The 13,907-nt window shown below is 43.5% G+C and overlaps 2 protein-coding genes across 3 annotated transcripts in view; both read right to left on the bottom strand.

Moving 5' to 3' along the window:
• The window catches only part of LOC139411123 (phosphoglucomutase 5), a 43,414-nt gene extending 33,917 nt beyond the window's left edge, over window positions 1-9,497 (bottom strand). The window contains exons 1-3 of one of the 2 annotated variants that reach the window (XM_071156992.1): window positions 8,782-9,497; window positions 7,039-7,201; window positions 3,305-3,451 (exon numbers count right to left, since the gene is read on the bottom strand). In XM_071156992.1, coding sequence (XP_071013093.1) covers window positions 3,305-3,451; window positions 7,039-7,201; window positions 8,782-9,039 — 568 coding nt within the window. In that variant the 5' untranslated portion in view covers window positions 9,040-9,497. The remainder of the gene's footprint in view (window positions 1-3,304; window positions 3,452-7,038; window positions 7,202-8,781) is intronic. The other variant, XM_071156993.1, reaches the window with a different exon arrangement.
• A 1,449-nt stretch (window positions 9,498-10,946) lies between these two features.
• LOC139412063 (forkhead box D5) lies at window positions 10,947-11,990 on the bottom strand. The gene has a single exon (XM_071158857.1). It carries the CDS (start codon window positions 11,988-11,990, stop codon window positions 10,947-10,949), a length of 1,044 nt encoding a protein of 347 aa, XP_071014958.1.
• Between the last annotated feature and the right edge of the window lie 1,917 nt (window positions 11,991-13,907).

Below are 13,907 nucleotides of genomic sequence, written 5' to 3'. Positions count from 1 at the left end.
GTTTGAACTCTTTGGCCTGAATGCCAAGCGTCACGTCTGGAGGAAACCTGGCTCCATCCCTACAGTGTAGCATGGTGGTGGCAGCATAATGTTGTTAGGATGTTTTCAGTGGCAAGGACTGGGAAACTAGTCAGGATCAAGGGGGAAGATGAATGGAGCAAAGTACAGAGAGATCCTTGATGAAAACTTGCTTCAGAGCACTCAGGACCTCAGACTGGGGGTGAAGGTTGACCTTCCAACAGGACAACGACCCTAAGCACACAGCCAAGACAACGCAGGAATGGCTTCAGGACAAGTCTCTTAATGTCCTTGAGTGGCCCAGCCAGAGCATGGACTTGAACCTGATCAAACATCTCTGGGGAGACCTGAAATAGCTGTGCAGCGACACTCCCCATCCAACCTAACAGAGCTTGAGAGGATCTGCAGAGAAGAATGCGAGAAACTCGCCAAACAGGTGTGCCAAGCTTGTAGCATCATACCCAAGAAGACTTGAGGGTGTAATCGCTTCCAAAGGTGTTTAAACAAAGTACTGAGCAAAGGGTCTGAATACTTATGTGAATGTGATATTTCATTTTTTTTAGTATTGTTTTTTTCTATGTCATTATGGGGTATAGTGTGTAGATTGGATGGGGGGGGGGACGATTTAATCAATTTTTGGTTAAGGCTGTAATGTAACTGTTACGATCGTCGTAAGGAACGGACCAAAATGCAGCGTGGTATGTGTTCATGATGAAGTTTTTAATTAAAGAAAGCACTGAACACTGAATACAAACTATACAAAACAATAAACTAATAACGACCGTGAAGCTATAATGAGAACTGTGCTGACACAAGCAACTAACATAGACAATCACCCACAAACAAACAGTGAAACCCAGGCTACCTTGGTATGATTCTCAATCAGAGACAACTAATGACACCTGCCTCTGATTGAGAACCATACTAGGCCGAAACATAGAAATCCCCAAATCATAGAAAAACCAACATAGACTGCCCACCCCAACTAACGCCCTGACCATACTAAATAATGACAAAACAACAGAAATAAAGGTCAGAACGTGACAGTAACAAAATTTGGGAAAAGTAAAGGGGTCTGAATACTTTCCCGAATGCACTGTATATGTGTTTGCAGTGTGTCTGCGTCTACTCTGTGTGTGTGTCTGCTTTGTGTATGCTGCTCTGTGTGGGGGCATAGGAGCCCCCCCCCCCCCCCCAATGATAGAAACATGCCCCCCCCCACACACACACAATTATTCATATTTTACATTTTTTTATGAACTCTCACCTTGCTGAGTTACAAAAGTAGGATACACAAGGTGCCCTTTCAAAATGTGGTTGTGCATCAGTCGTTTTATCTTGTTATGTCAGTCACTGAGAGTCACTCAATTAGCCATGTCAGCTATAAATCAAATCAAATCAAATCAAATCAAATTGTATTTGTCACGTACACATGGTTAGCAGATGTTAATGCGAGTGTAGCGAAATGCTTGTGCTTCTAGTTCCGACAATGCAGTAATAACAAGTAATCTAACTAACAATTCCAAAACTACTGTCTTGTACACAGTGTAAGGGGATAAAGAATATGTACATAAGGATTTATGAATGAGTGATGGTACAGAGCAGCATAGGCAAGATACAGTAGATGGTATCGAGTACAGTATGTACAAATGAGATGAGTATGTAAACAAAGTGGCATAGTTTAAAGTGGCTAGTGATACATGTATTACATAAGGATACAGTCGATGATATAGAGTACAGTATATACGTATGCATATGAGATGAATAATGTAGGGTAAGTAACATTATATAAGGTAGCAATGCATGTCTAGCCAGCTATCTAAACTTGTAGTAATTATGGTCGAATTACCGACCAGGGAGCCCCCATTGATTTTGTTAGTCACTCTCACTCAGATATTATATTAAAAACTGAAAACATTTCTCTCCAGGAAATTGCAAGACATTTGTCTCATGGGGCAGAGTAGAATTAACCACCAACTAAATTTCATTTAGGGCCCCCAAACGCTAGGGGCGACTCTGACTGCAGATGTGGGTATGGATGTGGGTAATCAGACCTGATAGCCACTGCAGTCCCCCGTGATGAGTTCAGATTTTTTGTGGCTCCGACCCCCATCAAAGTTGCCCATCCTTGGTCTACAGCAGGGGCAGTCAACTCTTACCCTACGAACCTGCTAGTTTTCTGTTCTTCCTGATAATTAATTACGCCCACCTGGTGTCCCAGGTCTAAATCAGTCCCTGATTAGAGGGGAACAATGAAAAAAAAGGATTGGAACTGGCTTCACGGTCCAGAGTTGAGTCTGAGGGGTCTAGGGCAGCGTTTCCCAAACTCGGTTCTAGGGAACCCAAGGGTTGCACGTTTTAGTTTTTGCCCTAACACTACACAGTTTATTCAAATTACCAAAGCTGGTTGATTAGTTGATTATTTGAATCAGCTGGGTAGTGCTAGGGCAAAAACCAAAACGTACACTCCTTGGGGTCGCATGGGCCGAGTGGGAGAATGCCCTGGTCTAGAGGGTGTAATGCATGTGTTAACTTCATTCAGGAGAGAGGCAACGATGATGATTCCCACGGACAGACAGAGAGCAGAGAGGGAGAGCAGGTAAGACAGTGAGAAGTGCCTCTCCAAGCTCATAGAGTTCATAGACTGATGATCTGTCAGTGTGAATCAATCGGAATGATCAAATATGGTGTCTGATGAAACGATAGCAGTTTAAGTCTAGCGGGTGTATTGCATGTGTTAACTTTGTGCATGAGAGAGGCAGCCATGATGATATTTTATTATTTATCAAAACAGTTTTTAACACAGTGTAATAACTGTATTATAAGTTGAAAATATTACATTAAGTTTCAACCCAGACTGTATGTAGAGCAGCAGTTGTAACAACCTGACATAGTGGAAGTGAGAAAAATACTAGGAAATGAATCATACAGTAGCAGAGAAAGAGTACAAAATGGTTGTGTAATTGAATATATGCACATTAACAGTCACACTGGTATTCAGTACAGTACGAATGGCCATGGCCCTCAAGACTGATTGGACTGTATCGGAGTACGTGCCCCTCTACAAGGGCCCCCTTAGCCTTGTAAATTTGACCATTTGTAAGTTAATATTTTTCTGTACCCTTTTTTCAAAAGTCACTAGAAATTAGCATTTAAAACCTATTTTTTCAACAACAAAAAATCCCACATAGGAAAATAGTTCCCCCCAATGTCAGAGTGGCTTCTATGCCCCTGGCTCTGTGTGTGTCTGGTCTGTGTGTGTCTAGCCCGTGTGTGTGTCCAGTACCTCTGAAGGGTTTGAACTTGTTCTCCAGGTCAAAGTCGTGGCGTCCCAGCCTGGCCAGGTCAATGCGGAGGTCAGGACATATGGCATACTCCTCCAGGGTCCTACTCACCTGGGCAATCTTCTCCATCACCGTGTCTGGAGACGGGCCTATGGGGGGGGGGGGGGGGGGGGGGCGGTTACCAATGTTTACACATTATGTACCCTGTTCCTGGCCTATGGTTGTTGTTATACAGTGGCTTGCGAAAGTATTCATCCCCCTTGGCATTTTTCCTATTTTGTTATCTTCCAACCTGGAATTAAAATTGATTTCTGGGGGTTTGTATCATTTCATTTACACAACATGCCTACCACTTTGAAGATACAATTTTTTTATTTATTGTGAAACAAACACAAGCGTGCATAACTATTCACCCCCCCCAAAGTCAATACTTTGTAGAGCCTCCTTACAGCCTAATGTATTTTGGGGTAGGTGTCTATAAGCTTGGCACATCTAGCCATTGACATTTTTGCCCATTCTTCAAGGCAAAACTGCTCCAGTTCCTTCAAGTTGTATGGGTTCTGCTGGTGTACAGCAATCTTTAAGTCAAACCAGAGACTTGCAATTGGATTGAGGTCTGGGCTTTGACTAGGCCATTCCAAGACATTTAAATATTCCCTCTTAAACCACCCGAGTGTTGCTTTAGCAGTATGCTTAGGGTCATTGTCCTGCTGAAAGGTGTGTGTGGTGTTGCAGACTTTGGGGACTGAACAGCTGTACTGTATGTATGTTTAAGTCTCTGAACTATGTGTGTGTGTGTGTGTGTGTGTGTGTGTGTGTGTGTGTGTGTGTGTGTGTGTGTGTGTGTGTGTGTGTGTGTGTGTGTGTGTGTGTGTGCTATCCCAGGGGATCATGTCGCAGGTAAAGCCCACCAGGTGATGTTGCAGGGGGTCCATGAACTCTACGAGCTTGATCAGTCCCCACAGGTGTGGGGGGAGGAGCCTAGGGTCAACCACCTAGTCTTCATATGTCAGCACTGTGTGTGTGTGTGTGTCTGAGCATAAGTGTGTGAGTGTGTATGAATGCATTCTTCTGATGTGTACCTACTCAATAAAGCCTTTGTATCCCCTCACCTCTACAGGGAGAAACCTGGACAAAGAGATCCTACAGGAACAGTTCATCTCAACAGTACTAAAGGTGGGGGACAGGAACTAAACAAGAACTCCCCCCTCTCTCTCCTCATGGTGAACTATTCCAGTTTATTCCTGATACACTTCACATTTGGACCTACCTACTGCAATTGTGTTAATCCTCATAATTATTGGGTTCAACTTCAGTCCAGGAGGACCTCAAAACGTTATGGTATTTACTGTTAATGATGACTACATGCCCAATCTGATAAGCATCTTATTGACTACAATACAGTAAGGTTTTACGGAGCACCAATTGTTGAGACTTGGTGTAATTGGGCCACTTGCTCACGGGCCAGATGCTATGAGGAAACATTAGATTAGTGTGTGAGCGGACTTAATCCATAATCAACCATGTTGGCTATCTCATTACCCAGTGATACACCTGACCCTCAATCAAGGTAAAGCGACAACTTCAAAATAGAGATGTGATTAGTGCCCTTACTGTCATTTTCTCTGTAAATTATTTGAAACCCTAGAAACCCTAGAAGGCCAGCATCCCGGAGTCACCTCTTCACCGTTGACATTGAGACTGGTGTTTTGTGGTTACTATTTCATGAAGCTGCCAGTTGAGGACTTGTGAGGCGTCTGTTTCTCAAACTAGACACTCTAATGTACTTGTCCTCTTGCTCAGTTGTGCAGCGGGGCCTCCCACTCCTCTTTCTATTCTGGTTAGAGCCAGATTGCGCTGTTCTGTGAAGGGAGTAGTACACAGCGTTGTACGAGATCTTCAGTTTCTTGGCAATTTCTCACATGAAATAGCCTTAATTTCTCAGAACAAGAATAGACTGACGAGTTTCAGAAGAAAGTTATTTGTTTCTGTTTTTGAGCCTGTAATCGAACCCACAAATGCTGATTCTCCAGAAACTCAACTAGTCTAAAGAAGGCCAGTTGTATTGCTTCTTTAATCAGAACAACAGATTTCAGCTATGCTAACATAATTGCAAAAGGGTTTTCTTACGTTCAATTAGCCTTTTAAAATTATAAACTTGGATTAGCTAACACAACGTGCCATTGGAACACAGGAGTTGCTGATAATACGCCTATTCCATTAAAAATCATCCGTTTCTAGCTACAATATCCCTACATTATCAATGTTTTGTATTTCTGATTAATTTTGATGTTTTTTTAATGGACAAAAAATGTGCTTTTCTTTAATTTCTAAGTGACCCCAAACTTTTGAACGGTAGCGTTCTTGTGACACTTAGATTGCACACAGGTGGACTTGCACCAGATCTTATTTAGAGGCAAAGGGGGTGAAAACATATGCAAGCACCACTTATCCATTATTTTTTATTTTATTGTTGTTATTTATTTTTTTACCCCGTTTTCTCCCCAATTTCATGGTATCCAATTGTTTTTTAGTAGCTACTATCTTGTCTCATTGCTACAACTCCCGTACGGGCTCGGGAGAGACGAAGGTTGAAAGTCCTCCGATACACCACCCAACCAAACCACACTGCTTCTTAATGCAGCGTGCATCCAACCTGGAGGAAACACTGTGCACCTGGCACCTGGCAACCTCGGTTAGCGCGCACTGCGCCCGGCCTGCCACAGGAGTCGCTGGTACGCAATGAGACAAGGATATCCCTACCGGCCAACCCCTCCCTAACCCATTTGTGCGTCGCCCCACAGACCTCCCGGTCGCGGCCGGTTACGACAGAGCCTGGGCGCGAACCCAGAGTCTCTGGTGGCACAGCGCCCTTAACCACTGCGCCACCCGGGAGGCCCCTCCATTTATTTTTTTCATTTCACTTCACCAATTTGGACTATTTTGTGTATGTCCGTTACATGAAATTCCCCCCCCCCCCCCCCCCCCCCCAAAAATATCAATTTAAATTATAGGTTGTAATGCAACAAAATAGGAAAACGGGGATCAATAGTTTTGCAAGGCACTGTACATGTTTAAGAACAGCGAAGCCTATGGTGGCATATTAATGCACAACTGTTATTCATAGGAAGTTAAATAACATTTTGCTCTAGATTGAGAGGTCATATTACTGAGTAGTCATAATCTTCTATACACCATGTGAGGATTGTAAGAAGCTACTGGAGTCATGTAGACATTGACAAAGTGAACATTGTGTAGAATCATTTTGAGAGCCACAGTCTGTGGGCTCTGAAAGATAACTACTGTTGCGTGAGACATGAGGGATGAGGAGAGCAACACCACTTTGCTCTATTTATAGGACTGGAAGATGACTGAGATTCCACAGTAAACCCCTGGGGACTCGGAAGGCCTGTCCATGATGGAACTTCAGGAATATGTGAGTATTCCTTGTTAAGAGAATACACAGATAATTGCTGGGGCTGTGAGTGGGCTATGGTGCCAACTCTCTTAACTCAGTCAATAAATCACCAATATTGTATTCATATAGCACTTTTAACAAACACATTTATAATAAAGAGCACACTAATAACCTGGGCATAAAGCCAAGAAGAGCAAGCACAAGTATCAGTGGTGAAAATAAAACTCCTTAGGTAGGAGGACATCCATCAATCCTTTAACTGACTGACAAATTGACTGGCTGGCAGGTTGACAGCAATCAGTCAAATAAGCACCTCACCTCCATTGGCCACGTTGAATTTGACCCCAAAGTCTCCCCCGGGGCCTCCTGGATTGTGACTGGCTGTCAGGATGATTCCACCAATAGCCTTGATCTTCCTGATGATGCAGGACACAGCAGGGGTGGAGAGAAGGCCATTGTGTCCAATCACCAGCCGACCAATCTGAAAGAAACAGACAGAGGGAGAGTTTGAGGAACTTTAGCTGACTGAATCTTATTCTGGGACCTATGTACATATTGAAGTAATTAATTGTATCATACATTATTCAAGACTAAAGCATGTACAAACATCGCAACTCAAGAATGAAAAGGCCTATTATTGTAGACTAGCTCAGTATAGCTTACAGAATGATTTAATTCGCATGTCTTTATTGTAATGCGCTTCAGAACTCTTTAGTCAACAGATGTTTTCTAGAACTGGTCATGTGGCTTATGTCATGACGCTCAGGCCTTAATCTTTCCAGACCAGATGCGTCCAGAATTTGGCACGGACTGAGGTTCCAGACGTTCTAGCAGGCTTGGACTAGGCTACATTCCAGACAGTCATCATGTGCGTCTACATCCATTTATTGAAGTAGCGCGAACAGTCTCGCATGTTCTGTCCCTAGGCTATAACATCTCAACTATTCTAAATAAAAGTGTCCTCATTCTTGTGGAATTAATTATTATGACGTCGGCGCATCTCCTCACTTCAGGATTTCGAGAGAGAGAGAGAGAGATACTCTTGGCTCTATTCAATCAAACCCGGTTACCTTGTTTTTGGCATAAGAGCAAAAACATTTGTATGGTTTGAAAACAAAATAAAATCAGCTGTGGTAATGACAACATTCTCTCCTCGTAAAAAATAAATATATATATATATTTATATTTTAACATATCCCAGACATCGCTTTGGATCGAATAGTGCCCTTTGGGTGCGCACTTAACACCTGCCTTGCCCTGTCAGCGACCCGTTGTAGGTCACGCCTATCATCATTCCATACTCTGCCCCCAGAATTTCACAAATATTCTTTCAATGTCTTCCCCGCGCTTATCTCATGTGAGTTTGGCTCGTGGCCACTAAACTGGGTATCCCCCAAGCTTCGAACGAAGCAGGGAGGGATGTAGCTGAGTGGCGCGTGGGCAGGAGTGGACGAGGGATTGAACAGCCGATAAAGCAGGAGACATTAAACTGAGCCAGCAGAAAAAATAGACCCATCTCAAAACAAATACATTCCCCTCAGTTTTTCATTTAGGTATTTCACCAAGCTTGTTGTCGCATAGATCTGAGAATAGACTGCTGTCCTTTCCAAGCGCTCTGCGCAATTGGTTAAAAGGCTCCGCCACTCACGCAGGCCCGCGCACGCACGCACACACACAAACAAACACACTGACACTGGGAGAGGGTATAAACTTTAGGTTGTAACATAGCCTGCCTATCTATATGCACGTACGCCTATCGCCATAATTCTGAGTGTTGTTAACACAAGGCCACTGGATTGACTAATCGTTTCAGAGGCGCATAAACAGAGCAGGCTATGCTAGGTAAACTAGTGTACAGCCTTCCCTTGTATGCACTTGCCTAGAGTTTCAGCTGTATAAACCATAGTTTATACGACCCATAGGCATATGGAGGATTAACAATAAAATACCATGGTTTATTATGCTATTTCTGTGCTTCGTTTATCATGATCATCATCATCATTATCATCATCACGAACCCTGAACCATTCCAAACTTTCTGGAATGACATTATTGTCTTACCCCGTTGGCAGCGGCCATCTGAACTATAATCTCGGTGGCTGCTCGGCTGAAGTAGCGTCCGTCGCTGCCCACCACCATCGTGCATCCCTGGCGGTCCCTCAGGTCGATGGACGACAGTACACTTTGGATGTAGTTCTGCAGGTAGTTCTTCTTGCCCTCGAACACAGCCGTCTTCCGCCGCAGCCCGTTAGTACCGGGCCGCTGGTCATCAAACGGGCTCGTCTGGACCGTTACCACGGGAATGGGGTTTGTCTCCATCTTCCGCACAAGAACCCACCGGGAGTGGCGGGTCGACTGGCTACACCGGGGATGACTCACTGTCGGCTGGATAGAAGTGGAGAGTCAAACATATGTAGGAGACAGACTGTGTTAGGGAGGTGAGACGTCCAGTGATGTCTGCTCTAGTCCTCCAGAAGTAGCACTTTCGAGGGAGGTGGGGGATGCGTTTACGCAATGACAGCACACCAGCGCTTTCCAGAGGGATGGCTATTAAGATGATAAATCCCCGTCAACAAATTCCTTGGCTTATAAACTCGGTTTGAGATATATGCTAGTTATAGGCCTGCTGTAGGTTTTAAACACATGCCACAGAAAACTTGCAGTGAGAGCTTTGGATAGGCTAATGTAATATTAAGCCAAGTCTTCTCTTCCGCCTGACAACTCCCTATTTTCCAAATAAGCCCGACTCTCCACAAGGACATGCGCCTGCCAAAATCAGGGAGGGCCAAAAGCCCCTACAATCAGCTGCGCCTCTGGACAAAAATAGCCCGGTGGAGTACGGGGAGAATTGTGTCGAGCTGGGGCTGTAACCGGACAAGGCAAAGCAGTGTCAGTGTGCGAGCATTAAGCAGTTAACGGTCAAAGACTTGCGGAAAAGTGACGAGGCAGGATCCGAGGGCGCACTGTTGGCCATGGGCAAAGCAATGCGTCAAGCAGACCCCTGTCCCACATTTGAGGCAATATAGTACATGGTAAAGTAAAACACACTAGTTGGTTTTAATATTGTACTTTAAGCTAATGGACTAGAATGATAACTAAACTGTGACACAAATGGAGTGCGTCTTATTTAATGGCAGCTCTCTCTATCTCTCTCGCTCTCTTTGTACTATAATGCATAAAAGCTAACATCAGAAGAGCAAGATGCGTTATGGGTGGCCAGAGAGAAGCATATGGGCTGGTTCACTGATGCATAACTTAGTGGACAGCGCAACCAGGAGCAAAAACAAGGAAAGACATTTTTGTAAAACGTGCTTTTTCAAAATTGTAGGCCTATTGGTCCTATAAACGTAGTTGTCTGTATTGAAATACATTAAACCTGGGCCACACGGTGGCAGCATTGAACTGGCCGACAGCTGGATGCAGACGTTCTCAAGCTTTCATTCGATTTTTAAGGAAATTAAGATAGAATCAATTGTATTTTAATGGATATTTAATGTATTTAAAAGCGACTCAATTAAATATTACAATAATTATTTGCAATAAAACAAAACAGGGCACGAAATTCGTACTGATGAGACTGATGTGTTTTATTGACAAACACGGGTTGTTTCGCCAATTACAGGACAAACAACATTTATGAAAATAAATATGAGCCTACGCTTACAATAATTCACAATAACAACTGTCATTTACTGTTCCGATGCCTATTTTGCCTTTTTGCGAAGTAATTCTGTGCAATATATTATAGTCCTGCTAATTTAGACCTGGTTTTCCAGAAATTGAAATTGGAAACCTTTAGGTGCAATCATTTCCTCGGGTTATTTTGTACTAATAGATGGCATCTTTAGCAGTCAATTTCTAAATGTAATAAAATGTGGGGAAGGAAATAAGTTGGCCTAAGCATAATCAAACACCGCAAACTAAACTATTTTTATTGTTTCATTTCAATGTCGAAAATCAAAATTACAATGGATTTTTAACATTTGGCAAAAGTGGTTCCACTTTCACATTGACACCATATTTTAACAAATATATTATCAGTCTTCATATTTACATTAACTTCATTTGACATACTGTATTCAACATTGAATGAACATAAACAACATGCAGTTTAAATACTTTCTTTGAGAAATGCGTAAACGTGTCTCCATTGGATCATTGTATCACTTGTATACAAACACAGATGTTTCTTTGGTAAAAGCTATAACAAACAAACACTTCAACAACTAAGGTAAGACATTTGGACATTCTCTGTTATTGAAGGAACAGCGCTCAACATTGCACTTGGGCAGAATGGAGTCATTGGAGCTGGAATCAGGCTCGGGAACCAAACGAGCAGGGCCTGTGGGAAGAGCAACAGAGCAATGGGGGTTGGAGTTCTGTGGATTTGAGTTATGTGATACATAAGGAAAGGTTCTAGTCATAATGCTGTCAATACTGAATGAACACTTCGTATGTGTGTCGCTCGCAGCCTTCTGTACTGCGGGAGTTGCTGCGTAAAGTTGCTTTCTGAAGTCCATGGGGGCAACTACCTTACAGTTGCTGCTTAGACTCGGGTATGGTAGGTAGGAGGAAGGTAGCATGACGAGCCCGTCCTGAACGGGCATACACCAGAGAGGGGCAGCCGGTACGCTCACTTGGCTTTGGACGCAGTAAGGCCGGTAACAGCTAAAGTTTGGGTAAAACATGAGTCCATCTTTCATACACTCCGGCTGGTTTCTCTTAAACCTCTTCCTGCGCCGGAGAAAGCTGCCGTTGTCAAACATGTCCTCAGAAGCGGGGTCCAGAGACCAGTAGTTGCCTTTGCCTGCGTTTCCAGGCTCTCTTGGAATCTTGATAAAGCAGTCGTTGAGTGACAGGTTGTGCCTGATGGAGTTCTGCCACGCTGGAAACTTCTCCCGGTAGTAGGGGAACTTGTTGCTGATGAAGTCGCAGATGCCACTCAGCGTCAGTTTCTTCAGAGGACACTGTAAGATTGCCATGGTGATGAGAGCGATGTAAGAATACGGGGGCTTTACAGAACCGCGAGGTCTTCCCAATGAAGGTGTGTCTGCACAGAAACTATTCTCGCTTTCCCCAGATGACTCGAACTCAGAGTAGTCCAGTTCGACGCTGGACTCGGCGCATGAGCGAGGCTCCCTGGTGTTGTCCGTCCGGTAGAGAAGATGCCGGTCAAGGAGAGGCTCGTCCTCTCCCGCTATGTATACTTCATCCTCGTTCAGTGGCAAGCCAGTCTGCTGGGACGTTTCATACTCCTTGGAGAGGGTCATGGCCCAGACCACAACGTCCACACACGCGTAAAATCGAAACTTTTACCACCGTATCATTAATTCTTAACACGCGTAAAAGCGCATAAATATATGTATTCTCTGACTTTCTCGGCTCGTCCTGTCCCTGTGGTCCTGGTCAGCCTGTTTGTGTTGACCGTGGGAGTTTAGTTTTTTATTAGTGGGCTGTTGTTGTACCCCCCGCCACAGCCCAGTCACACTCAGACCTATCAGAGACGTCCCTCGCCCCAGGGTGTCAGGACAGACAAAGGGAAATTCTATTCCGGAGAATCCTCACATATATAATATTGATCTAGTATGCAGACACCTCAAAGTTCATGGAGCATAAGACCTTTAAATGAAATATACTTATCATAATGTAGTTCCTATATATAGTTTGCAAAAATGATTTATTACAAAGCGAGGGTAGAATCAGATGGTGATTTTTAGCAAGATCCCTAATACGTATCCAGTTCCTTCTATCAAAGTGCCCCGCTCCAGGCATGGCACATTATGTCTACAAACGCAAATACATCGCGGTCAACTTTATACCCTTAATTGGTATACAGTGTGTTCAACTTTATTCACGGCCAACATTAGAGCGATAACCGTGGCACATTTCCTGTTCAATTAGGCCTATTAAAAGCTACGCAGGGCCTCCGCCCGGCAGAGAATAGAGTAGCACAGTAGCTCGGCTGGAGCCGGGGATGCAATGTGAAGTTTGAACACCACGCCTACCGCTGATAATAAACGCAGCTTTTTACCCCCCAGACCCCCGTGGTTTCGTTAAGTTTGCCACCTCGGGATGCCCGCAGGTGGTGTGACCGTGAAAATGGCCGTGGGACAGCTCCCCGTGGCCGGGAGAGTAAAGAGGCTATAGAGGCAACTTAACGAGCCAATAAGCATCAGAATCGGGTGGAACACTGCGCAGCTACAGCTATAGGGCTACAGCTATAGCCGGCGTGAATGGCCACAGCAAATTAGACGAGCATTTAGAACTAGGCAAGACAATGATGTTAGAAAATGACATTTTAACAAGTTTAACTGAGTTATCATATAGGGCAAAATTGGAAACAGACTATAAGCCAAAATTAATTTGACTTAAGACAAACCATCCGATTTTACAGGGCAATTCTCCGTCTAGTTAGCCGTTTACTTCCACCTATTTTATTTAAATTCGTTATTTTACATGAATCGCAAAAATAAAACTCCCTACATCTTCTCACTATGGCAAATTCCTTGACTGAGACTTGTCAGCATAATTCTTAGTAATCAGAATGTGAATGGGGACCCCATGCAACGTCACTTCACAACAATAAAACAAAGGTGTTATATGCTTGCAGCGTTTTTACGCACCTTGTGGAATATCGCATTGGATTTTCGCACGTTAGTTAAACACCTTCAGACAAGACCCGAGTTTAAATCAATTCGCTAGTTCACAATTATTAGCCATTACAACAAAATGCCAGTCAATACTTTATAATAGTGAAACATTAAATATTGTAAACACCTATCTTTAAATCAGATTCTTGTTTATTTCAATAATTTAAACAGCCCTTACGTGATAATATGTGAAATACAAACAAACGTATTCACAAGCTAATAGTCAAGCGCTTGGACATTTACAGACCAGCCTAATTCTGTGTTGCACCACTTTTGAGATGTGATAAAAGTCTGTACAAAACCTTAACTTCACCAACAACTTACAGACCTAAAACAGCCTAACTATTGAGGAATACACTCAAACTCCAATGAATAAGGTATTCATTGTTAGGGGTGTATTGTTAGGGGTTTCCAAAGTTGAAAATCATTTACAGAGAACATGACAGTAAGGGGCTAATTACATCTCTATTTTCAAGTTGTCGCTTTACCTTGATTGAGGGTCAGGTGTATCACTGGGTAATGAGATAGCCAACATGG

This window comes from Oncorhynchus clarkii, chromosome 6 (assembly GCF_045791955.1).
Source record: "Oncorhynchus clarkii lewisi isolate Uvic-CL-2024 chromosome 6, UVic_Ocla_1.0, whole genome shotgun sequence".
Taxonomy (NCBI): Eukaryota; Metazoa; Chordata; class Actinopteri; order Salmoniformes; family Salmonidae; genus Oncorhynchus; species Oncorhynchus clarkii.
Note: the sequence above shows the minus strand (reverse complement) of the source record. Positions and strands in the feature narration are given on the sequence as shown.

Coding starts and splice junctions, on each gene's coding strand:
- LOC139412063 (XM_071158857.1), bottom strand. CDS start 11,990: ATGACCCTCTCCAAGGAGTATGAAACGTCCCAGCAGACTGGCTTGCCA.